The 25,897-nt window shown below is 36.9% G+C and overlaps 1 protein-coding gene across 2 annotated transcripts; it reads right to left on the bottom strand.

Annotated features, from left to right (window-relative positions):
• Nucleotides 1–45: 45 nt before the first annotated feature.
• LOC107791023 (acyl-CoA hydrolase 2-like) lies at nucleotides 46–13,670 on the bottom strand. Of its 2 annotated transcripts, none has more exons than XM_016613005.2 (17): nucleotides 13,503–13,670; nucleotides 13,192–13,284; nucleotides 12,228–12,295; nucleotides 12,047–12,128; nucleotides 11,687–11,733; nucleotides 11,451–11,576; nucleotides 10,238–10,315; nucleotides 10,023–10,110; nucleotides 6,869–6,981; nucleotides 6,068–6,130; nucleotides 5,930–5,985; nucleotides 3,334–3,438; nucleotides 3,129–3,185; nucleotides 2,456–2,557; nucleotides 760–808; nucleotides 582–650; nucleotides 46–510 (listed from the first exon to the last, which is right to left on the bottom strand). In XM_016613005.2, the coding sequence occupies exons 1-17, from the start codon at nucleotides 13,516–13,518 to the stop codon at nucleotides 436–438; spliced, it is 1,287 nt and encodes a 428-aa protein (XP_016468491.1). In that variant the 5' UTR covers nucleotides 13,519–13,670; the 3' UTR covers nucleotides 46–435. The 2 variants fall into 2 exon arrangements, with proteins under 2 accessions (XP_016468491.1, XP_016468490.1); XM_016613004.2 differs by having other exon boundaries at nucleotides 11,687–11,745; nucleotides 13,503–13,665.
• Between the last annotated feature and the right edge of the window lie 12,227 nt (nucleotides 13,671–25,897).

Below are 25,897 nucleotides of genomic sequence, written 5' to 3'. Positions count from 1 at the left end.
AACGAGTGAACCAACGAAATTTAACCAATGGCATGAACTAAGCTCTTTGAAACCAAAGCATTATTTGCACACTTTTATTTCTAATGGTGAATGCAGAAGAGTATATACCCTGAGATACATCGAGAGTTTCTTCTATGAGACTTATAAAAAAACAATAAATTACTGCAACTTTAATAATCGTTGGTTGTTCAATATGAATGCCTCTTTTGGCGGGTTCAGTAATATATAAAGGTGAGGTGAGAGGTATAGAGACATGGTGGATGGTTTTGTATAGTAACATATAGATACAGCCATGTCTCATGTCTGGACTCGTCCACAACTCCAGCAGTTGTCTTCAATCGCAACCTCTGTCGGACTTATTTGAGCAGTTCTGCAGCTTAATTGTTAATCAACCTATAGTAACTTATCCTCTTTTCTCATTCAACTTGGTATGAACTAGAGCTTTGGTCGGACAGAAGGTGGTTTTCTGAACGGTCTCAATAAGCCCTCTTGCGTCAATGACACTACAAGCTGGAAATCAACAATCATTAAAAATAAGTACATTAACAAAAGCAAGACACGTTTCGGATCAAGCGCTTTACCTCTCCCTTCCTATTAAACATTTCGCCCGACACAAAGCCACGTGCATTATAAGCAGCAGGACTGGTGATCTATAAAATGATAAACAGTTAGAACTCCAGCTGCAAGTAATGGAAACCACTAGTAGAGGGATGACCATTCTTAAATAACATCATAAGTACTTTAGTTTTTCCTTCTTACCACAAACAATATCCAATCATCAGCTCTAAAAGGTCTGTGGAACCACATCCTGGGAAAAGGAAACAAACGTAAAAATATAAGTACAGTTGCATGTTAAAAACCCGATGAAAGACACTCGCAATTCAAGTAAGAATATCAACCCTGAACTCAAATTTGAACTTCAAACTCCACAGTACATCACGGATGCCCCATTTTCAACTATTGGTTTTTGACTAGCAGGTCATGGGAAATTCCATCAAACTCAGCCATGGGTGTGTTAGGTAGGGGCAACCTTAAATGAGGATAGGACAGGGCTCAATAAAAGTTTGCAAGGACTATAGGATGTGGTTCCCCACCCCGTAAAATGTCACTAACCATCAGAGGGCACTAGCAATTGCTTCAAAAGACCGTAGTTCATGGCTGTGGAATCAATGGATGAAGGCATGTATAGACGCATATATGTATTATAGTTTAATATAAATAAGCTTTCCACCCTTCTCAAAAACAAACAAATAAATATGCCTTCCACCATATTCTTCTCACTAATTCCCTGTGCTATTCCATTATGTGTGATGCAATTTGACTAGGGATGGAGTTTTAATGTGACTTTACGTTGTGCTATATACCGGTATGAATAAAATAAAATAAAATATAAAATAATAGTTAAGCGTGATATCAAAAACACTATAATATTGTTTTAAATTAAAACTACTAATCAGGATTGAATTCTTAAAAGAAGTGAGAGTTGTATCTTTTTAACTATTTTCACACCCCCGCCAAATTTTAACATCTCTAGATCAATTTAGCTCTAGTAAAAGATGAAATAGTCGATATGATGGCACCCTTTTCCTTTTCTTTTTTAGATAAGGTACCTGTTTCTTGACATGCATCTTGTTAATTTCAAAAGTTGGTTCTTGGTAAATTATTTTTTCCTCTTTAATTTCTTTGACAATTTAGTTTTTGTGTTCAAGGCTCAAATTTTTATTTCTTTATATTCACAGTGATATTCGTCTCTACATGTTTAAATATTGGACTGATACGGGTCTAAATAGAGCAACATAGTTGGAGAGAAATTTCATAGCCGACCTCAATTAACTTGTATTTGTTGTTTCTATGTACATTCAAATTGACTTTTCTGCTCTCTTATTCTTCACAAACTTGTGCATTTATGCATAGGGTGATGCAATGGGTTTCAGGGACTCATGGCCGGCTGCTTTGTTTAGATTCTCTCACCTGATTTAATGAACTTTCTGATTAAATGTGACTGGTTATCGCTCTTTTAACTAGTAATAACTACATGTTTCTCACATAAGAAATAAGAATCAGCTTTATAATCCAGACCAGACATACCCAAAGAAAAAGGAGAAAAGGCAGAAATAAAAGAAGTGAGAGGAGATAAGATGGTATGAAAGTTCTCTCGGTGGTTAGACATGCCGAGGTGATCAGAAAGAACAGAAATGGGAGGTAAGGAGAACCAGCTGTGAAAGGGAAAGTTGGACTTCGACATTTGAGGGGCCAAAAGGAATCATGAAAGCCTGATGTTTAGGAGTTGGGAACCATTTCCCGAAGACCTTTATTAAGCTTAGAACAGCATGTATCAGTGCATCCATATAAGCTCGCTTAGGCAAACATTGAGATATTCCCCATAAATATAAAGCTGGTACATAAAATAAAATACAAATGGTCTAAAAGTTGTTCAAAAGTTAACGGAACTCACGAATGATCCAGACTAACAGAACTTGTCTTGAAATCCTTCTTCCGATGAGGATTCAGACTGACAGTAAGAAAGATTAGATCCGATGCAAATGCTGCAACACATCTGCAACCAACATAAATATTGCATAAAAAAGATGCAGACAGCATTATGGCCTCATTCCACACAGATGTAGAAACTTATGTAGCTAAGAAATTACATGTTCCTGATTTTAATTTCTTTTAATGTTCCCTTTTATGGTAAATATGCACCTACAAGGAAGAAATACTGATTTTTTTTTAAACTAAAACTAAAAATAATTTTTGAACTGATATTAGCTATACACCATCCCAAGGGGGAGGTTACATAGAAGTGCAGATACACAAACTCATGTTCGTTTGTGTACCTCAAGTGTCCTTTAGAACTCTTTAATTTTACAACTAGAGCTATTCTAGTACAATAACAAATCTACTCATGAGAGTCTCTAATTGAGATATGTTAAAAGAATATTCTATTTGAACAATTTCAGAATAATAATTTTGTGGGAAATAGATTGTGCAATAATTTTCAAAACAATAATTTTGTGGGAAATAATTGTTCATAATCATAAGATGAGGCTGCTGAATTGCCTGCTTCACTCCTTGTCATTACAAGCTCAGCTAATTAGATGAAAGAACTGATAAGAGGAATCACTTACCTATGTAATGCTTGGTCATCTGAAAGTTTTCCTTTTGCTCTGAACCAATATCTCAAACTGCATTACATTGAAAAGAGATGATGCAAACATGAAGAGGATACACTACTAAATAGTAAATACAAGCTAACATGAACTGTCCAGTACTCCAGTTGAGTTAATTACAGTCCATCAGAAGGGAAATTAATAGCTGAAAGCAATGACTAACCTTGGAGGAGACTTGGTCTGATTAGTGGCATTATTAGGTTCACAAAACCTTATTTCTATTGGCCAGGGTACAAAATTTGCAGTAGCAACCTTATTGCGGTATGTCCTGTCAAAACTCACTGTTAGTATTACCTACCAAGGATCCCATAAATAAGTAACCGCAAACTGAATAAAAAGCTTTATGCAGCTCCTAATTTTCAGATCTCAAGACATAGTAGGAAAATATGCAACTCACTGAATCCTGATAAATGTTGTTCCTCGCATTAATTAAATCTACCGTTGTCAAAAATGATTTGAGGCTGAAGTTAGTGTGCTAAGATCAAGACCGACATGTCTATTCTCAATTAAACCTTGCTAAAGAAAAGATAATTATTTTCATGCCAAGGCCTAAACAGTTACTTCCACCACTTCATGGTGCCTTCCATAAGATGACAGCTAAAAAACGATTTGAATTCAAAGAGGGAAAAAAAGTCAAGTTTCAACCTGTTCTGTTTTCTTTTTGAAGGAACAATAAGCAGCCCAGTGCACTAAGCTCCCGTTATGCGCAGGGTCGGGGGAAGGGCCGGACCACAAAGGTCTATTGTACGCAGCCTTACCGTGCATTTCTGCAAGAGGCTGTTTCCACGGCTCGAACGTCACATGGCAATAATTTTACCAGTTATGCGAAGGTTCCCCTTCTTTTGAAGGAACAATCAAAACAAGAAAAAGAAAACTAATGCTCTCACAGTAATCCCAAATCGATTCCCTAAAAAAAGTCCGTTTGCTTACGAAAAAACAAAAGAAAACAAATGCGTTCCTTTGTTCACATGGAATGAGATCAGGCAGTTGAATTACATATCTTAACAGCTAAATAAGTCATAGCTCGGTGGTTGGACTGGGAGCCAGACTGATACCACAGAAGGATGCTCCTATTAACAAGAGACTGCCAGCAGCATCCTTACTCATATTGCTAAATTGTGCAAGCAGATATTGCATTTTCCAGCCTTCTCTTATGATGTTTCTTTTTGTTTCTTTTTTTGTGGATAAGTAAGCATCCATCTCTAATGATATTTTTGCCAAGTAGTCTATTTTTTGACTGAAATGAGATTAAATGGAGCGACGTGGTCAGTGAGGTTTCTATACCTGAACCCAAATTGCTTGGGATTGAGGCGTATTAGTAGTCTAATTTTTGTGATTTTCTCCAGGTTTTTTATCCTTTATAGTAACTTTTCTGGTTAAGATTCTTTTCTAAGTGCTAAGCATGAAATTCCGAGTAGAAGTAGCATAAAGTGAATTAGGCCAAAAAGGATTGGAAAGTGTAACTAGGACGTAGTTGTCGCAAGAGGTACCATCTTGCTAAACTTAAGGATCTTAGAGTTCCTATAGAACATTATTAGTTTTTCGTGTCCATCACTGTCAGCTGCTTCTATCTACAAAGAAAAAATTTATAGGTGTTCCATTATATTTAGCTTACATCTTTGAAAGCAGTAGAAAGAGCTGATTCTTTGAAGCCTTGCATTAATGGCCTTAGCTAATGGGCATTTTCCTCCAAAATGGGAGTTAAACTACCTCTTTAAGAATGAGATGAACAATGTCAGCGCACAAATTTGTGGAACCATATTGCAGATATTTCCTCCCTCTCTTGTTATTCCCTTCTCTTGTCCAATTCACTTCTTCTCTCCTTCACCTGTACCTTTTTCTTATCTGTTTTCATCCAAAACTGCAGCATCTATACTAATGGATACATAGTATGGATCTCATGGTTTTAATGTGTTGAACCGTGTTACATATATCTTCTCCTCCCTCCATCATCCCACTTGAGGGCTCCTCCCAATGCTGCAGCATCTATTCTCCTCTTTCGTCATCTCATTCTCATTTTCCCTGTTATTCCTTCTGTCACAAGTCCAGTTTCACTTCTTCCTCCTCTGCTAGTACCCAGCCCTATTTCTCATCTCTTCTCATCCAACACAGCCACATCTTTTCTACACCTCTTTCTTCATCTCCCTCCAGCTCCAAGTAATTCTGCACTATTTCCATTTCTTTACATCTGGACAGATTTTTCCCCGGTCTTTTCTCCTGCAGTTTTCTCTTCTATCTAAACTGAAGCAGCTCTAATCCATCAAGTCATTCATTATTTGGTACTCAGTCTTCATTCAATTTCAGACTCACAAGTTCTAACTAAACCTTAGCACTTCCAATTTGAGAATGAACCCACCCAAGCAACCCCAACTGAAATCTCATAATTATTTCATTTCTTCTAAAAGTGAAGATGTGGTTAGTCAGGCTTGCCATGAGAAATGTGTAATGAGATTCATGACTAACCAAAAACTTGTACTGCAACATCCGCTTTGAAGCCAAAGTATTCAAGAGATATAAGACGGTTCAAGCTGGAAAAACTACACTTCCAAAGGCATACATTCAGATTCAGTAATGTATCCCATACGATTTGGTAAATTACTTCCTCTTCCACCAGATTATTTTAAATGGTTTTCTCGAAGCAAGCCTAGCCACCACACTAAATTACAAGAAGTTCCCAGAGAATATACGTGCAGACCAAATTATAATAAATACTTAAAACTTTATAGTGACATAACAGCACTTAGTAGGCAGAGTCCGACCTGGGAAGTCGAGGATCAGTCTTGCGCATTTCTCTCAAATCTTCCATTGATAAAAGCTGTAATTCGGTTTCAGTAAAAGTGTAAGAAGAAGAGGTTCCGAACAAAGTTGCAGAGATGACAGAACTATAAGCACGTTACCGTTTCTGGATCGGGCACATCAGGCATTTGTGCTTGCTGGTGATCAAATCCATCTTCATCTTTCTGTCACATTATTTTACCAATAGTACATGCAGTTTCAAAGACAATATTACAAACATAACAACCAGTCAAAAATAATGGTGTAATGAAAACATAAAAGTGCATCACGTAAAGTTGCACCTAACCAGAAAGTTACTGCAATATTCCAGGCAAAACAAGTGATCCATCAAAGTACCCGTTCATCATTGTAAAGTGTGGGGTTTTTGTGGGGGCAGCAGTTGAATCAAGAAGAAATTAGAATAGTTATTCCATGGTAGGACTTCAAAATGAGCAGAACAAGCATTTGAGAAATGACTGAAATTTGAAGAGCTGATCCAATAGTCTTCCCTAGTGAAGCTTGCTAATTTTCTTGAAACTTTCTTCGTTATAATGTGAGATTAGAAGGTCAGAAATTAATGTCTACATGTGATGCCAACATGATATCCACAGATGACGAATAGGAACAATGATGCAACAGAAATCCAAGTTTTGTTGAATTCTCGCACAACCATGCTTTCTAAGCTGATAGTTCTCCTGAATGCATTTTCTTCAGGTTGTTTTTTTCCACAAATCCTTGTTACGTAGCATGCACGTTCATGCCTTCACATGAATGTAATCATCTTGCTATATACAATCATATTAATTAGGTTATATATTTATGCTGAATTACAAAACCGAACCATAAAAATGGGTATCCTAAGATGAGACCAATTTGAAGAAAGGTTGATCATCACATGAAATGAATGTTATAAACTAAATCACCTGAAATGAAGCTAGCAATGTGAATATGACATTCCCTTTCTGAATCGCATCCACCCTCCGTGTAGCAAAGCTCTTTCCATCACGTACACGGTAAACTTGATATATGATTGGAACTACAGTCATAAGTGTGGGACTGGTAAGATACAAGTTTTTAGACAACTGGATTTACATTGGCAAACGAAAAAAGAGGTCTATATAGATACTTCTGACTGGGATTAAATACTGTTTACCCCACTGAGCTAACTCCTCAGTCTGGCACACATGAGAAAGACCAGAATAACTAGCCATGAAATTAGTAAACTGTCCTCAATAAACAAAACATATTTCATAAATAGTTGACGACTTTAAATCCGAAGACTTCCTTAAGGAACAGCACATGCAGCAAGTTAGCAACAGAAGACGTTTGTTTGAAATGAGCGTATGATCACAGCAAAAGAATCACAGCATATTATACGAGCCTTCACCAAAACACCTTCAATCCTAAGAAAAGTTAGCAAGGTGGTTCATTTTAAATTGCGTAAAATCCTACAAATAAGCAGAACTTGGAGCTTCTGAAAAATACCTAATGCCTGCAGATTGGATGTTTATCATTCTCCTGGCCCCACACTGGGCCTCTCATCCTCTTTCATTGGCTTCTCTTTGGGGGTTGGGTGCAGGGAAATCATTCTAGTTTCTAACATCCACCTTAGCACACAATATAAGTGGAGAACGGAAAAGAAAACCGACTAAATGATTTAACTGGATAAGAACAACAACAACAACAACGACCCAGTATAATCCCACAAGTGGGGTCTGGGGAGGGTAATATGTAAGCAGACCTTACCCCTACCCGAAGGGTAGAGAGGCTGTTTCCAGGAGACCCTCGGCTCAAAAGAAGCAATAGGAGATGATACATTAGTACCGTAAAAATGCGTAATAAAACAGCAACAATATATAAGAGATATGAAATATGAAATACAGGATACGACAACGAAAATACGAAATAGATGGCTGGTATAGTACAACTAGAAGGTAAAGCCCTGCATCAATAGACGCCTAATGACATTCCTAGTCTAACTCCTAACTGGATAGTCTCCCTCTATTGTGCTGTAGAAATATTCACACTCTCCCCTAACCTACAACCCTAATGCTCGACCTCCATAAATCCCTATCAAGGGCCATGTCCTCAGTAATCCTAAGTCGTGCCATGTCATGTCTGATCACCTCTCCCCAATACTTCTTAGGTCTCCCTCTACCTCTCCGCGTGCCCACTACAGCCAGTCGCTCACACTCCTCACCGGTGCATCAGTGCTCCTCCTCTGAATGTGCCCGAACCATCTGAGTCTCACTTCCCGCATCTTGTCCTCCATGGGGGCCACACTCACCTTCTCTCGAATATCTTCATTCCTAATCTTATCCATCCTTGTATGCCCGCACATCCACCTCAACATCCTCATCTCTGCTACTTTCATCTTCTGGGTGTGTGAGTTCTTTACCGGCCAACATTCAGTTCCATACAACATGGCAGGCCTAACCACTGCTCTATAAAACTTTCCTTTTAGTAACTGTGGCACTTTCTTGTCACACAAGACTCCCGAACCTAACCTCCACTTCATCCACCCCACCCCTATACGGTGTGTGACATCCTCGTCAATCTCCCCGATCCCCTGAATAACCGATCCAAGGTACTTGAAACTACCTTTCTTGGGAATGACTTGAGAGTCAAGCCTCACTTCAACTCCCGCTTCCGTCGGCTCAACTCCAAATTTGCACTCGAGGTATTCCGTCTTCGTCCTACTCAACTTGAAACCTTTAGACTCAAGAGCATGTCTCCAAATCTCTAGCCTCTCGTTGATGCCGCCTCTTGTCTCGTCAATTAGAATAATGTCATCAGCAAATAGCATGCACCATGGAACCTCCCCTTGAATATGATGAGTCAGTGCATCCATCACCAGGGCAAATAGGAATGGGCTGAGCGCAGACCCTTGGTGCAACCCCGTAATAACTGGAAATTGTTCAGAGTCGCCTCCTACTGTCCTAACCCGAGTCTTAGCTCCATCATACATGTCTTTAATCACCCTAATATAGTTACTCGGTACCCCTTTATCCTCTAAGCAGCTCCATAAGACCTTCCTAGGAACCTTATCGTACGCTTTCTCCAGATCAATAAACACTATGTGTAGATCCTTCTTCTTATCTCTGTACTGTTCCACCATCCTCCTAATAAGGTGGATAGCTTCTGTGGTAGATCGTCCCGGCATGAACCCGAACTGGTTGTCTGAAATAGACACCGTCCTTCGCACTCTCATTTCTACCACTCTCTCCCAAACTTTCATGGTATGACTTAGTAATTTGATGCCCCTATAGTTGTTACAGCTCTGGACATCACCTTTGTTTTTATACAACGGGACCATTGTACTCCACCTCCACTCTTCAGGCATTCTATTAGTCTTAACTGGATAAGAAACTTTATGTAATTGTTGAGTGCACTAAAGAGCTTTATCATTGCAAGTTGATTCTTTTCTTCAGTAGTCTAAATCCAACCTCTGCTCCAAATGTTGAGGGTGTTCAAATTTTAAAGAATACTGACAAACTGAAAGTCGTAATACGTTTATCTTTTACTTAAAAAGGTTAAGGTTATTAACATAGACAAATCTCTCTTTTCAGTTCCGCATTGTGCAAACCCGTAACTGCGCAAACATTGTACCTCTTGGAACCTCAACACGAGCAGACATAAAATATTTCATGCACATCCACTAATAAATAGGGAAGAATATCTGATTCTCCAAAACAACACTAGATGAATTGTTAGCTTAAATTTCTCTAACTTAATAGGGAGGGAAATCGTCAACATTAGGATGAATCCTTAATTGAAAGTCATATGACTGTTCTCTTAAACAATGGAAAACTGAAAAACTTAATATTACTGTTGCATCCACACCCCATAATGAAATGACTGCATGTGAGAATTATCTTAAGCAGAAATATGGACAAGTTTCATCAAATCATACAGCTGTGCGCTTTGGCAATGATTCCCAAGGAATACAAAGAAAAGAGTATTAGCATATATTGGTTGTTTATTTCAGATGTAGCATAGCAGTTATGCATCATTAAACATTAGAAAGGTTAGAAAAGAGGTGCTTAAAGTATCAAAGAATAAAGGGAATTTACTTACTGTCAAAATCCCCAACGAGAAGGAAATAGGCATGCAAACTATGAACAATTTTGAGAAAATCAACAGTTTTTGATGCTGCAGCCAATGCCTGCATATTAGAATATAGAGAATGAAGCATAATTATTCACAAAGAGGTCTTCAGTCTTCTGAAGCTAAACCCCAATAGAAGTGGGTGGTCTACGGCATGGTGAAGAAAGAGAACATTTCAATTTTACCTGCCCAAGAAACTGGCCTCCAAACACTTTCCCAAATTTGGGGGCATCTGGCAAAGTTATACCTTGGAAAATGTTCACCTTCAACAAAACATTTTGTTAGAATTCCCAAATACTCCTCATTTGCAGGGGCACACTGAACTGGGAATACAGTGAAACATCAAACTTCAGAAAAGAAATGTTCCGAAGGCAAACAATCAGCAAGTGCATGGTGATAGACTAGCAATTATCCTGATCTACCAAATTATCTTGAATAACACATTCAAACATGCTTTATCAAAAAACACATTCAAGCATTCATAAGAACAAGTATCTACTTTCTTAAGCAAATCGAGCCTTTAACAAATCTATCAGAGCTTGCTAAAGAAAGCATATGAAATAAATGGAACCATGATCTCACAAAAGAAAGACAAGAGACTAGGATTTCAATGTGCAATAGTAAAGATTGAAACAATATCACCAGCTATGCACCAAGAAGTTCCTTTCTTGGATACCGCCAACAATATGTTAGGCAAAAATCACTGATGCTTCAAGGGGAAGTCAAACATATTTCTTATGTATTATAGATGTCTTTAGAATTTAAACTATTGGAAGGAGGCCAAATGTTGTAAATGATATATAAATTGCATTGGACTTCATTGACTCCTTGCCCACATAAAGGAGTCAAGTCCTGTGAGATTTTCTGTATACACTCATTACCTCCTTGGTGCTGCAGTTATTTTTGAATTAAAATTATTTTTTAGAAAAATAATATAAAAAGAAACTTAGTAGTTTTTTCCTAGTAGTTAGAAGAAGGATCCTATGTTAGCCCCAAGTAGTTAAGAACTCAAAGCCACTTATTAGCAGTATCTTCTGGATACAAGTCAATTAAGTCTCTACTTTCTAACATGCAGGGAAACCCATTTGCCTTTACAATCCGAACTACTCACTAGTTAACACCATCAGCTAACAGGTGCAAGCCCATATCTCTAGATGGGGAGGAAAGGGGAGAGAAAGCTTAAGCATTGAGAATCATGCATACAGGTTCCAAAGCCAGAAAAATGATGGAGATTAAACTCCAAAATTTTGTTAAAGGCCATAGCATCTCATAGGAGGCTAACTTAGGTACATAAATTGGCATAGATAAATAAGTTTAATAAATAGAAAAAAGGAAAGAATACAGAAAGTTCATGGCCAACATATAAAAGGAACGGGAGGTCAATGATGAATAGCATACTTCTATAGAATCCAAGTGCAATATGTGCTCCACAAGTGGGCACTTATCTCTTTCTTTGTCTGCGTTCCAGATTGATTTGGGCTGGAGCAGATTATTATGCTCATGAGGCAGCACAAAGCATGTCAGCTGCCATAAGAGAAAGTTTAACATGACTACAACATTAGATGCAGAATGCTTTGGACATCATGAAGTAAATACGGAAAGAGAACTGTTGCATAGTTGGAAAGAGACAGTACCTTAGACAATGCGATCACCTCAGCTTGCTGTCTAGATGTCGCCAAACCTGCCATAACATCTGAACCGTGTTATCACCACCACTTTTGATTTAACCAAACATTAAGATTGAAAGTCTAAAAGTGCTAGAAAATCAGTGTGCTACTAAGAGAGGCCAAAAAGGAGACCTGCAGAGGGATAGTAACTGAATCTGAACTCTAAAGAGACATATAAAATATTATACAGCAAATAGTTATTACACTTGAGTAGCGGCCATAACAGGGCAAGATAGTCAATTTAAAAATTCCTCGAATTTGGAAGTTGGGATTGAGAGAAAATCAAGAGACACAAAATATATATGAAGATGAGAAAGTGCATCTCACCATGACCAAAATAATCAAGTTTTTTCAGCTGGAATTCAGGACGATTTTCATCATCAGCCTGGCTGAAACCCCGGACTTCAGCCTGGAAATAGTATTACCATAATAATAGAAAAGTTCAATCTCATGACTTATATTCATATATATCCAGTACAACTAAAGCAAAAATAACACTCAGATATACCTCTCCATCCCATATGAAGTAAACTCCCTCCCCAGCTTCCCCTTCGCGGATAACATAATCTCCACGATCTGCAATGAAAACACAAAATGAATTGAAAAAAAAAAAAAGAGATGAGTCAAACATGATCTTATATCTTTTATCAGACTTATTGAATTGCAATATTTATGTCTTGTTCCAGCCTAGCAATATGACCAGAAGACAACCCGAAAAAATGGATCTCCAACTGGTATAGGCCACATGACCAGAAGCAAATGCCCCAAGTCTTTCTGTTACCCCCTAGAGGAATAGCAACCATTCCACTTCCAAGAAGTAGAAATAAGAGCTAAAATGTGTTAACTCTCCAAAAAGAGAAATAAAATAGCTATAAATTGATTTTCTTCAAAAATAGCAAAAAATTGATAGATAATGAATCTTCATTGTCTTGTTATAGTTATAAGGAAAATAAATCCACTATAAACTATAATTATTTCATTTTATAGTTATAATGAAGGAGAGCCTTGGCGTAACTGGTAAAGTTGCTGCCATGTGACCAGGAGGTGACGGGTTCAAGCCGTGGAAACAGCCTCTTGCAGAAATGCAGGGTAAGGCTGCGTACAATAGACGCTTGTGGTCCAGCCCTTCCCCGGACCCCGCGCATAGCGGTAACTTAGTGCACCGGGCTGCCCTTTTTTATTTCATTTTAGGTAGAATATTTCCAGTATAACAATAGAGTTTATTAGACTTTACCAAACATTGAGCAACCTAGTAGAGAAGTACTATAGCTGAAACTCTGATACTATCACTCTGTGTCACACTGATTAATCAAATATTAAATCCTTCATTGTTATGTTAATACAACGAACATAAAATTCAGTTCCTGATAACTTCTGAAGGTCATAGCTATTATATAGGACAGAATTAAAAAATTAAAGAAATAGTAAGTTTAAATTTATGGGACACTCAGGAAAAATAAGAATGAAATTACCATAATGTTTAACCTTGACGAGTTGGGCAATTTTTCTGAGGGAAGAACTGGGCAGCCTCTGTAACAATGGCACGTCACCCAAGAACTCAATCACTACACAAAAACCCAAATCCATCAGAAATTTGTACATGTGTTTTTCTTGCAGAATTCTAATAACTAAAGGAACATTACAAAGAAAATAACAAAAACAAGACCAAGAAAGAACTCTAATTAATCAATTAGATCAACTGAGTTCCAAATACCGAACTAGTTCGAGAGGCTAATGAATAATTTAACGTGGAAAATTTCACAGAAATTAGCCAAGGATTTACCTGATTCAGTATCCATGTTTGAATCACCAGAGGGATAAACCAGGAAACTGTCGGAAAGAGTTAACACTCAAGAATTTCAGTGGAAAACAGAAAGTTAATATAAAGAGTGATTTTAATAGAATATACGGTTGTTGCCAATGGAGTATTGCCAGTTATTTAGGCTGAATTTAGAAAGGACACTAATACGAAGGCCTACATACACAAGATGCGGTGCAAAAAGACACGGGTAAATTTAAATTTGCCCCACGTTTTTACATTCTTAACTGGAGTACCAATTTTAAACGTGTCCAATTTGGAAAAATATTTACAAATAAAACAATTACAAAAAATGTTTTCACTTTTAGCTTTTTTGAATACTGTGCCCATTTTTTATCGTTTGGATGAGTAAATGGCACGATATAGCCAATTTTTGGACTGGTCATTCAAAAATAGCTAGCGTTTACGAAGTCAATAAAAAATCGTCACTATTTTGCTGCAACAGAGACCGGTCCAGCATAATATACTGGAGTTCGGTGCACCTGTGTATGAACTCCAGCATATTATGCTGGACCAGTATACTTTTGCTGACTCCAGTATAATATACTGGAGACTGGAGCATCGGTGCTCCAAACTCCAGTATATTATACTGGACAATTATACTTGCTGGAACTCCAGTATATTATGCTGGAGTTCTAGTGTACTTATGCTGGAACTCCATCATATTATACTGGAGTTCCAGCATACTTATCCTGGAACTCTAGTATAATATGCTAAAGTTCAAGCATACTTATGCTGGAACTCCAGTATAATATACTGGAGTATTTTTCGGGTTTTGAACAGTGTTTTCGCTCAGATTTATCTTTACATGAAAAGTGGCTAAATTTCGATTACTTTAAAACTCGACTATTTTTGAACGACCAGTTGTAAATCTGGCTATTTTTGAATTTCTCCCTTTGGATGAGGGCGACGTGGGGTATGGTTTTTTTTTTTAACAAAAACTTTTATACCTCAAAGGTGGGAAAAGACTAAGGGTGTATTGTGGGACGGGCCCGGGCCTAAATGGGTTAAACGGGCCAAATGGTCTCGGGCTCTGGCGGGCCGGTCTCGGGCGGTCCCAGGCCAAACGGTCCCGGGCTTAGCGGTCCTGGAGGGTGGAATGGCCCACATGGTCCTGGGCTAAATGGGCCGGGCCTAAACGGGTCTAAGTGTACCGGGTTATTTTTTTTTTTTAATTTTTTTTATCTAAAGCAATTTCTTGTAAATTATATATATATATAGGCTTAAGTGGGCCTGACTTTTTTTTATTTTTTTTTATCTAAGGCAATTTCTTATATATAAGCTATATAATTTACAAGAAATTGTCTTAGATAAAAGAAAATTTTTAAAAATAATAGTCAAGGCCCGTTTCCTCTTTAATTTAACAGTACAACACAAATACAAACATAGAAACTTAGCATAACTTAAATTCAGTACAACTAATGAAAACACATGACACGGGAAACATAAAGATATACTACTAGGCTCAACACGTACATGTCATTGTTTAGTCACAACCGCCTAGTATTCTCTGCTCCAACCACTTAAATTTGTCTTCCAGCTTATTTTTTTCTTCTTCCACCTCTTTGAGTTTCTCCTTCAACTCTGCAACTTCTCGTTAGGATTGTCACTCTCTTTCCCACTGCTTCTAACACAAACAATGAAGATACTGCAATTTTTCTTTGTAGTATTCCTGCTGACAGCGTTCATCAATCCATACCTCAAAACTGCAAACAGGTTCGTCGGGAACCCTATAAAACTTGTTCATACACGCCCAGTAGCGGCGTCCAGCTTCACCATCATCCCAACAGTCTTGCATCATGCATTTTTTGCCGCAGTCGCACCTTGGCACATAAAGGGGTTCAGACATTTGTTAAAGCGTAATGAAAAACCTTGCTTTTATGGAAATATTTGCTATTGGTTATTGTTAAGCGCATAAAATAACTAGAATGCGCCCGTTATTTGTAGACAAGACAACACACAAAATGTAGTATTGTACCGCACTATACATATTCACTTTTTTTGAAATGAAACAGTTTTTTTGCAGTCGGTCAGCTTTTCAGACCGACAAGACAACACACAAAAAGTATTCCACCACCACCTATATATATTCACTTTTTCTGAAACGAAACAGCTTTTCTGCAGTCGGTCAGCTTTTCAGACCGACATGACAACACACAAAAAGTAGTCCACCACCACCTATACATATTCATTTTTTCTGAAACGAAACAGCTTTTCCGCAGTCGATACATATTCACTTTTTCTGAAACGAAACAGTTTTTTCGCAGTCGGTCAGCTGTTCAGACCGACAAGACAACACACAATTTATTCTTTTAAGTTGATTTGAGACAATTTTGTTAAATTATATATATATACGTCTTAATATAGCTAATGTTATATCGAAATTCGAATATAGCTTATATACTATACACTTAGTAGTTAGTATATTGTCGTATATAGTATATTGTCTTATATAAGATTGTATACATTAGCTATATATATATATATATATATATATATATATATATATATATATATATATATATATATATATTAAGATGAACTCGGTATCAAAGCTGCAAATTAAAGTTTACATTTAATACTTCAAATTAAAGTTCAATGCCTTCAACATAATACTTCAAATTAATCTAACAAACTAAAACACTAAGCATAATACGTCTAATAATTTTAAAATAACACAAATTGTCTCAAATCAACTTAATATCTTAAATACGAATGTCTGGAGAACGCGCAAGACAACTCTTTATATGCCTCCTTAAATAGCCTGTGTCCTCCTTTGGACGACGAGTGTAGATTCGACCACAGTTCTTGCACTTTATAATGTAAACTTCTTCATTTTCTTCTACCACATAAAGTGTTCTAAAATAAATAGGTGCAATCTAGAATCACCGGGCATGATTTAACTTGAATTAAGAATTTGAGTTTGAGAAATGAGAGATGAGTGAAGACTTGAATACTTCAATTTGAGTTTGAGAAATGAGAGAGATTGATGATTTTGTGAGTAAAAATGAAAGAATGAGGGGGTATTTATAGTTGAGAATAGGGAAAAGGTGTAATTATAAAAGGTTTGAGGTTAAAACAAAGTTTGGGGGCCAAATGGCTATTTTTTAAAAAGTCAAACGGCTAAAATGGCAGGCCAACGGCTAGTTTTTAAACTTCTAACCGTTGGCCTTTTTTAAATTTTTTTTTTTTTGAAAAATAGTTGTTGGGCCCGATTGAACCGGCCCAGGCCCACCTGCCGGTCCCGGGCTCGCGAATTTTGGGAGGACCGGCCTACAGTGGGCTTTTAGGACCGTTTGAAACGGCCCGCTTGGCTCGTTTGCTAGCGGTCACGAGCTGGGTTGGGCCCACAATACAGCCTTAGAAAATACTACTATGCTACTAATGGTGTTTAAACATTACACGTCAATGGTAAAAGACAGGAAGATCATCAAATAGATTAGCCCTTAATTTTGAAGGTTAGTAAATTTTTGGTAGGTTATGCACATTAACAATATATAGATACTCAAGAAAGAGAAAATTTACGCCTAACCTACAAAATAGGTGTTATTATTTTTATATTTTAATGTGTCATCATCTCTTTCAAAAATTGAAGTTGTGAGAGAATGCATACGATTTTTTATCTAATTTTATTCAATATTCTCACCTAGTGTAAGACTAGTTTTATGTTAATGAGTTAAACACGTGTCAATTACTTTTGAAAAAGAGTAAACTTTAACTTATTTTAATGAGTTAGAGTTTAACTTATTTTTTACCTAATTTTATTCAATATGCTCACCTAGTGTAAGACTAGTTTTATGTTAATGAGTTAAACACGTGTAAATTACTTTTGAAAAAGAGAAAACTTTAACTTATGACCTAATAATATGTTGCATTGTATGATTATCAACAACAATAAAAAAATTAAGTGTAATATTACAAGTGGAGTCTGGAGAGAATAATATGTATGTATACCTTACTCGTACCTTAAGAAGGCAGATAGGTTATTTCTTATGTAGCATCTGGTCAAGGCATTGCATGATTATCACATATAAAAAATTAAATCGTTAAAGAAGGTATAACTTTTATGTACTAAATGAGGTCTTTAATATTTCTCCGTGATCATGATTCTTTTTCATTTTACTACTTAATTGGGGTTAAGTAATATTATATATTTTTATTTTTATTTGCAACTTTTAACTTTTAAAAGGGTGCCTCTAGGTTGAGAGTTGGGTCCTGGAACATAGAGACATTGACGGGAAAGTCTATAGAGCTAGCTAAGATTGTCCAAAAGAGGAAGATCAACATTGCATGTGTCCAGGAGACTAGGTGGAAGAGTACTAAGGCACGAGATGTAGACGTGTTTAAATTGTGGTACTCGGGAGGCGCTGGGAGCAAAGCGGGGTAAGAATTTTAGTAGATAGGGACCTCAGGGAGATAGTAGTCGAGGTCAAGACGGTAAACGATAGGTTGATGAGTATTAAACTTGTAGTTGGTGGGTTTATTGTAAACGTGATAGTGCTTACACCCTTCGAGTAGGCTTGGACCAGCAGGTCAAGAGGCAATTCTGGGAGGATTTGGATGAGGTTGTGCGTAGTATCCCGCACACTGAGAAGTTTTCCATTGGAGGGGATTTCAATGGCCATATTGGGGCTAAGGCTAGCTAGGGGTTATGATGATGTGCATGGTTATTTCAGTTTTGGGGATAAGTGTTAGCACGTGATTTTTGCCCTATATGAGAATTACTCCCAAAAAATTCAAAAATAAAATGATTTTCCTTGGTGTACAATTTTGTGATATTTTTGAATAATTATTTGTATTTTGTCTGTGCATGTTTATTTGTTAAATTAATAAAAATACAAAAATATGTCGCATTTTGCGTGTAGGATTTAATTATACAATTGTTAGTAATTAAGTTTGTTTTACAAAAATTGAAAATTACAAAAAATAGGCATCTTCTGCAGTTTTTGCATTTAATGTCCAAATATACAATTTTATGCTTAATTATTACTTAATTGTGCGTTAATTGTTATTGGGAGTTAATTTGCACTTTTATAACTTAATTTAGTTCTTAATAATAATTTAAGTATTTTTATAATTTAGTTTTAGAAAAATAAAAGAAGAAAAGAGAGCAAAAAATACAAAGAAAAATCGGATTGGGCCACTTCTTCAATTGTAAGCCAAAGGCCCAAAAAATTGCCCAACCTTCCCCATGACCCGGTCCATTTTAAACCGGGTCGACCCGGTCCATAACCCAAAGACCCAACATCCCTATTATCTTACATTTTTACAAAACAAACAAAAGAAAACCCTAAAAAAGGGCTAAGCCATCCGCCCCCCTCCCTATCTTCTTCTTCTCCAAGCTTCACCAAGCTCTAACCATGGCTGCCCTTTACCCTCCATTCTCACGCCCAAACGACTCCTCGCGTCTTCTTCGTCGAGCTCAAGCTTGAGCTCAGGCTGCCATGGCTTCCACCCTTCCCCACCTCGCCATCGCGTCCAACCCGTCGACCAAACAACAACTATCGACCACTCTGCCAGACGACCCCTCTACGTCCAGCCATAAGACGACCCCCTTACCGTTGTGTCATCTTCTTCTTCGACGTCTTCACGTCGATCGTCACCTCCGAACGACCCCCAGCCACGCCGGAACAACACAAACGAACCATGCTGCTATTTCTGATCCTTCGCCGCTGCTGCTGTTTCTTTTTCCTCCATTGTTGATGCTGCCGCTGCTTCGATTATCTTCTCCAACTCCTCCGAGTTGCTGCTTCTTCGCCATGGCCAGCTGCGTCTGCTTCATGTTTATGCTTCTACTGTTGCTTCATCTTCTTCGTCAAAGTTCGAGGGACTCTGGTTGAGTCGAGGTCCGGTACGTCGAGTTTTCTGTTCGAGTTTTGGTTCGGGGTCATCAAAACAGTCCCTACATAGTCCAAGGTCGTTGTTGGTTAGTCGTTGTTCGTCGTTTCGATCCGGTTAGTAGATTTTGAGTTTTATTTTTGTCCGTATTTCGTTTTGATATTTCTCGAATCTAAAATCGGTAGATGTTTGATTTTTGTTTTGTTCATGTTCATTGTTTTGTTAATTTTTCAGTTGTTCATGTGAAATTGTTAGTTTAATATTTGTTAGATTCAAATTGAAATTTAATTAATTATTTCTTCAATTTGTTTCATGTATTTTATGTATTTTTCAGAAATTGTTGATATTGTTAGATTCAAGTTTAAGCTCATAATTGGTTCTTGTTCTATCTTGTTATTTGTCTAAAAAGAATTTAGTTGTAGTCGGGGAGTATGTTGGTTTAATCATGTGAATCCGTCATGTTTTGTTGTTTAAAAATAGATTTAATTCATGTTCATCTTTGTTTGAAGTTCGTTTTTAATTGAGTGATTTAATGAGAAATTATGTTTTAATTTATTTATTTATTGGAATCATGTATCCTTGTTATAATTTTGTTGGATTTAATTTTTAAAGATCAATTGATTATTTGAAGTTTAGTGATTTGAATAAGTTTATTTGTTTTGTTTAAGCTTAATACAAGTTTAATTCGAATTTGAATAAAACTTGCTTGTTATTGTTGTTGAATCTTTTCATTAATGTTCATACTTTGTTTGATTGTTCTTGAATCCGAAATTAGTATAAGTTTGATTTTTCTTGTTTATTGTTCATCATTTATGATTATTTCTTGAGTTTGTCTCATAATCTTGTTTAAGTTTAATATAGGAATTGTTGATTGTAATGTTGTTAGAGTTGATTTTAAGTTCAAATGATTATTGAATTTAGAAATTTGAATATACTTATTTGTTGTTGTTGTTGAATCTGAAAGTAGGTTTGTTTGTTGCTAAAAATATTGTTCAATCAAAATTTTAGTTGTTCTTTGTTTGTTCAATTTGTGTTCATGTGATATTGTTGTTGAATTGGTTCAGAAATCATGTTCATTTGATTTGTTGTTTGAACATTGTTAGAAATTGGTCATATTTGCTATATTTTGGTTGAAATTGATTAAGTGAAGTGTTTATAGCTGATGGGGGTAGTTTGGTAATTTGCAGTACGTTCAGGGGTAGTTTGGTAATTTCACTAAGGGCAGAGGGGTATTTTTGGAATTTAATTTCTGAATAATTATTTATTTTGAATGTTCTTTCCATTAAAATTAAGATAATATTAAAGTAATTAAGCATGTGGGGACAAAATGTAATGGGGTGGGGTTTGATATAATTGTTTAATTTAATGGGGGACAAAACATAATGTAGTGGAGGGGAATATGGTAATTGTTTATGATAAGCATGGGGGACAAGATGTAATGAGGTGGGGTTGATATATTTGTTTAATTTAGTGGGATTAAAATGGGGATGAGTGGGAAGATAACGGGTTTGGTAAGAGAAAATGGGTATTTTATTAATTAATTAAAGGGTTTGGAGATGTGATATATATAGGAGGCTTGATCAGATTTTAGAGGACGGACAGATAGAGAAGGAGAAAGAAAAAATGCTGAATATTTAAGAGAGAAAGAAAAAATCCGAAAAATATTAAAACTTTCAAGAAAGAAAAAGAAAAGAAAAAAAATACAAATAAAAAGAGCTGGAAATTAGAAGAGAGAGTAGTACACACCTGATAAATATTCTGATATACGGGTTTAGAAATTAAGGGTTAAACATTAATTAGCCTTTCAAATCTGAAAATTCCATTGGTTTCTGTCCGTTGTTTGTTGACAGTGTTTCTGGATTTTATTTTGATTTTCAAATCTGTCACTGGGATTTCTGTTGACTGGATTGCTGGTTATTATTGTTGTTGCTGTGTTACGTACTACGTGGCTGACTTTCTTCTTCTTATATTGGCAATATCAGGTACATAACTGTAATTTTGGCATTTTGTAAGCTGAAATGAAGAATGGAATGTTAAATTTCTAATTTAGTTTTTTTTAATTGTATTTAGGTCATTTCATGTATTATTATTCTGTAAATCGCCGTCGTTTGCATAATTAGGCATATTGTAGCGATGTATTAAATAATGTTTTGCTTTAACCTGATTATTAGGTAGTATATAAATTAAGCATGTTCATTACTGATTAAACTGTCAAATAATAAAAATAGAAGAAGATAATGTAAAAAATGGCTTTATTAAATCAGTTTGGCAAAATTGATTAAGTTCCTTATTCATAAGGGTTTTAGTATCGCCAACGTTAAGTTAATCGAAATCATGTAGCTAAATTCAGTTAAAACAGGAATTAATTTTGCGAATCAAGTATTAGGACATAATTTGAATTAAAACAAGGATAATCAAGGTTAAATTATTTAATTTGTAGAAATACGGTTTAGTAATCAAAATTATTTCTAATTTTCATTATTTGTAAATAATTAATTTCAATAGCTCAAGTCATCTAACAATATGATTTTCAATCCGACTATGGGATAATTAGTTTTGCTTTTTTAAAAAAAAATTATTTGACAATTCCATGTTGTATTTATAATTATAATTTTAGTAATATTACTTTCCATTAATATTTGTTTTAAACTAGTATCTAATATGTTATTTTAAGTACGTAGAGATTGATTTTATAATTATAAAAAAACTTAGCAATAATAAAATGTAGTCATTAAAGGATATTCATAAAATAAGGAAGGATTTCGCTAAAAATAAATAGATGTAAACAATATAAAAAATTTGCAGGATTCTCCAATCTCATTTATTTATTTATTTATTTTTTTAAAAAAATACTTAGATCCCGGGATGGGCCGTTTTAGTAAATTTCACGGTCCTACCCAAAAGTATAATAATGCGTAGTCTTTTGGCGCATATTTAATAAGGTTATTTTCTTAAATATGGGTGTGCATTTATGTAACCCAAATTCCGATCTTGACGGAGTCAAAATGCGTCAACAAATCACGTGTACACTGGTTGTGACGTGGTTCGAAATGCATTTTCACGACGTTGCAATTCTTGTATAAAATAATAATAAGAATAATGATAAAAGCGGTTAAAAGTTAAATTTTGCACATAGGTTCAACATGTATTAAATCAGATAATCATGCCAAATATGACAGTTGAGCGACCGTGCTAGAACCACGAAACTCGGGAATGCCTAACACCTTCTCCCGGGTTAACAGAATTCCTTATCCGGATTTCTAGTACGCAGACTGTAATATGGAGTCATTCTTTTCCTCAATTCGGGATTAAAATTGGTGACTTGGGACACCTTAAATCTCCCAAGTGGCGACTCTGAAATAAATAAACAAATCCCGTTTTGATTGTCCTTTAATTGGAAAAAACTCCTACGCCCCTTGCGGGGGCGGAAAAAGGAGGTGTGACAGCTCTGACGACTCTGCTGGGGAAAATTACCCAGAACCACTGGTTCAGGGTTAGAAATTCGAGCTTAGATGAATTGTTATATTTGTCTTTATTTATTATCTGATCTTATTACATGTTTTGGCCTAAATGTGCAAAATGATGCTTTTTACTGCTTTGATATTATTTGAACTGTACATATAAACTGTGCTTGTGCTGAAACCTTCTCTTCTTACCTCCGGGGATGTGCTTACTGGTTAAGACTCCCTATTCTGTTAGTGTCATACCCTGAATAAAAGAGGCTCGGAAAGTTTCTAAGCCGACTGGCCTTTTGGTTCCCGGAAAGGAGCTCCTTCCTCAGCTCGAGTTGTCCGCTCGGGTATACTGTCTAGAACACCGACCCAGGTTTTGAACATAGAATAACGTGACTTCATGCCGGATCCCTAGTAGGAACGCTTATTTGCATCACGTTGCATTTGACTTAGGGGACTCAACACAGGGGTTGGGTCCGTCTAGGACTAGCAACCTGAAATAGAAAAAGACCATCTTGCTGCATCATGTTTGATTTGCATATTCATTTGCTTCAGATCTGCGTGCTGACCAGCTTCTGAAATCATCAATTTTTAAGAAAAATTATGAAAAAAAAGAGAAAAATAGCAGTGTAGGGAGATAACTATTTTTTAGAAAAATAAAGCCAAAAGTCCAAAAAGTATCAAAACCCTGCCAAAATTTCGAAAAAAATAAAATAAAAATGTTTTGTTTTTTAGTTTAATTTAAAAAAAAAGGAAAAGAAGTGAGTCCTGTTTACAAGTTTAGTTTATGTCTGCGCCGGTTTGATTCTCACAGGACGTGAGATACGTAGGCAACCCTCTTCGGGTCCAACCTCCCATTTTGTAAAAAATCAAAAAATATATGTCAAAATTTTAATTTTCTGTCACAGAGTCGGGTGATGACGTTTTTTATCAAAAGCCGAATGCCCCCAAAAGGAACGCCGGAAGGCTGACTTTGTATAAATGGCCACTTCTGTCATTTTTTTTACTCACACAACCTTAAAATCTTCGTCCCTGAAGTGCTGAAAGGTCGTGTTCGGAAGATCTGTTTTTTTAGAAAATAATCAAATCATTTTGAGTCAAATAAATTTTCTTTTGTTTAATCATATTAATAAATGTGCAGAATGAGCACGATTCAGAATGAACCTTTTTCAATCATGAATAAAATTCCCCTCCAGTTGCGGCTATGGTGGAGTGATTTAGGCAAAGAAGGGCATGACGAAATCAAGAAACATTTGAAAGGTCTCACGAGTTTGTTGGGACATCAGGCCTCGAGGAGATATTATAAGAGCCCTTGTCCCTTACTGGGACCCTGCGCACAATGTCTTCCATTTCTCGGACTTTGAACTCACCCCAACTTTAGAAGAAATAGCAGGGTACATCGGCAGTACTGAGGTTCCGTTGAGGCATAAATACCTGGTTGCTCCAAGAGCTGTAGCAGTGCACCGGTTTCTGGACTCGTTAAAGATAGTCAGAACAATCCATAACCCTGATTTGGCAAAAGGTTTTTGCACTCTGAGCTTCATATACCAAAGATATGGCCACATAGGAGGATTCGACAAGCCAGAAAACAAGTTGTGCAGCAAAAGTAACCGTCGAAAGTGGGACGAACATAGACGGGTTGCTTTCATGATAACCTTCTTAGGGCTTTTAATTTTCCCGAGGAAAGACGGGAATATTGACATAAAGATAGCTGGGGTCGTCAGTACTTTGCTCACTCAAAAAGATAACACGCTGGCACCGATGATTGTATCTGATATGTTCCGAGCTCTCACGGCCTGCAAAGCCGGAGGAAACTTTTTTGAAGGTTGTAACTTGTTGTTGCAAATGTGGATGACCGAACACCTATGTCACCTAGCCCAGTTCCTAAGCCATGAGTCTTCTAAAAAGACATGCATAGAGGAGTTCTACACCAGAATTAATGAGGCCCGCCTACCTGAAGGAGTCTCGGCATGGACTTCATATTTCCAGACCCTCAACGCCAGTCAAATACAGTGGACACTGGGATGGTTACCGATCGGCGAAGTCATATACATGCCAGCAGCTAGACCCTATTTTCTCTTGATGAGACTTAAGAGCATTCAACCTTATGCGCCGTATCGGGTTTTGAGGCAACTTGGGAGGTGTCAGATAGTACCCAAAGATGAGGATTTAAGCACTCAGGTAATTGAGATCAGTTCCGATGGTCAGTTTCCCGAAGCGAGGGTCCGCCAGATTTGGAGCCAATGTCAATACTTAGAGGCAAATACTTGTGTGTTGAATCAAGCAAGAGGGGAAGTTTCACCTGGATATCAGGCTTGGTACAAAGGGGAAATGTCGTCTGGAAGACCGGCTAAAAGACCTCACCTTCAAGAGTTTGCCAAGGCTTCACAAGAACATTGGGACCGGTTGGCCAAAGAGCGGGAATATCTTTCCGAAATAGGCAAACTGAAACAACATATTAAGGATCTAAAATTTAAGAACAAAGTGCAGGTTGCTGCCGACAAGGGAAAAAAGAACAGATTAACCAGAGAAAGCGAGAACCTCAAAGCTCAGATCCGGAGGATGAAAATGGATGCCAACAACCAGCTGAGAAGCCGAGCTGATACGAGGTTGATAGCAGAGTTGAGGAGTCAGGTCAGCAAAAGCCGAGAAGACTTGGAGGGATCTGAGGCTTTTATAGCAAGAATGCGGATCAGATGGGCAAGAGTTACAGCAGCGCGGAGAGAGCACCTATGGCAAGTGAAAAGGGACTACGAAATGAGTGTTACAACATTGAGAGAAATAAACTCCATTCTCAATAATCGGGTCCTTAAACAAGCCCGGGATGCTAGAACAGATAGGGAACGCTGCTATGAGTCAATAGCCCGAATGGAAGAACAAATGGAGAGGTTCCAAGATCAGCTCATTGACAATACTCGAATATTGGGACTAAAGAATCAATGGATAGAACAGCTGTGCATAGAGAGGGATAGAATCAGGGGTAGGATCAATGAGATAGGGCACTATATCACCACGAAGTGCCTAACATGTGAAGAGATGCCTCGTGATATCCTTTTAGCCTCAGTCATG

The sequence above is a fragment of the Nicotiana tabacum genome, chromosome 7 (assembly GCF_000715075.1).
Source record: "Nicotiana tabacum cultivar K326 chromosome 7, ASM71507v2, whole genome shotgun sequence".
NCBI classification, from domain to species: Eukaryota; Viridiplantae; Streptophyta; class Magnoliopsida; order Solanales; family Solanaceae; genus Nicotiana; species Nicotiana tabacum.
The sequence above is the reverse complement of the archived record's forward strand: the minus strand, read 5'-3'. Positions and strand labels throughout refer to the sequence as shown.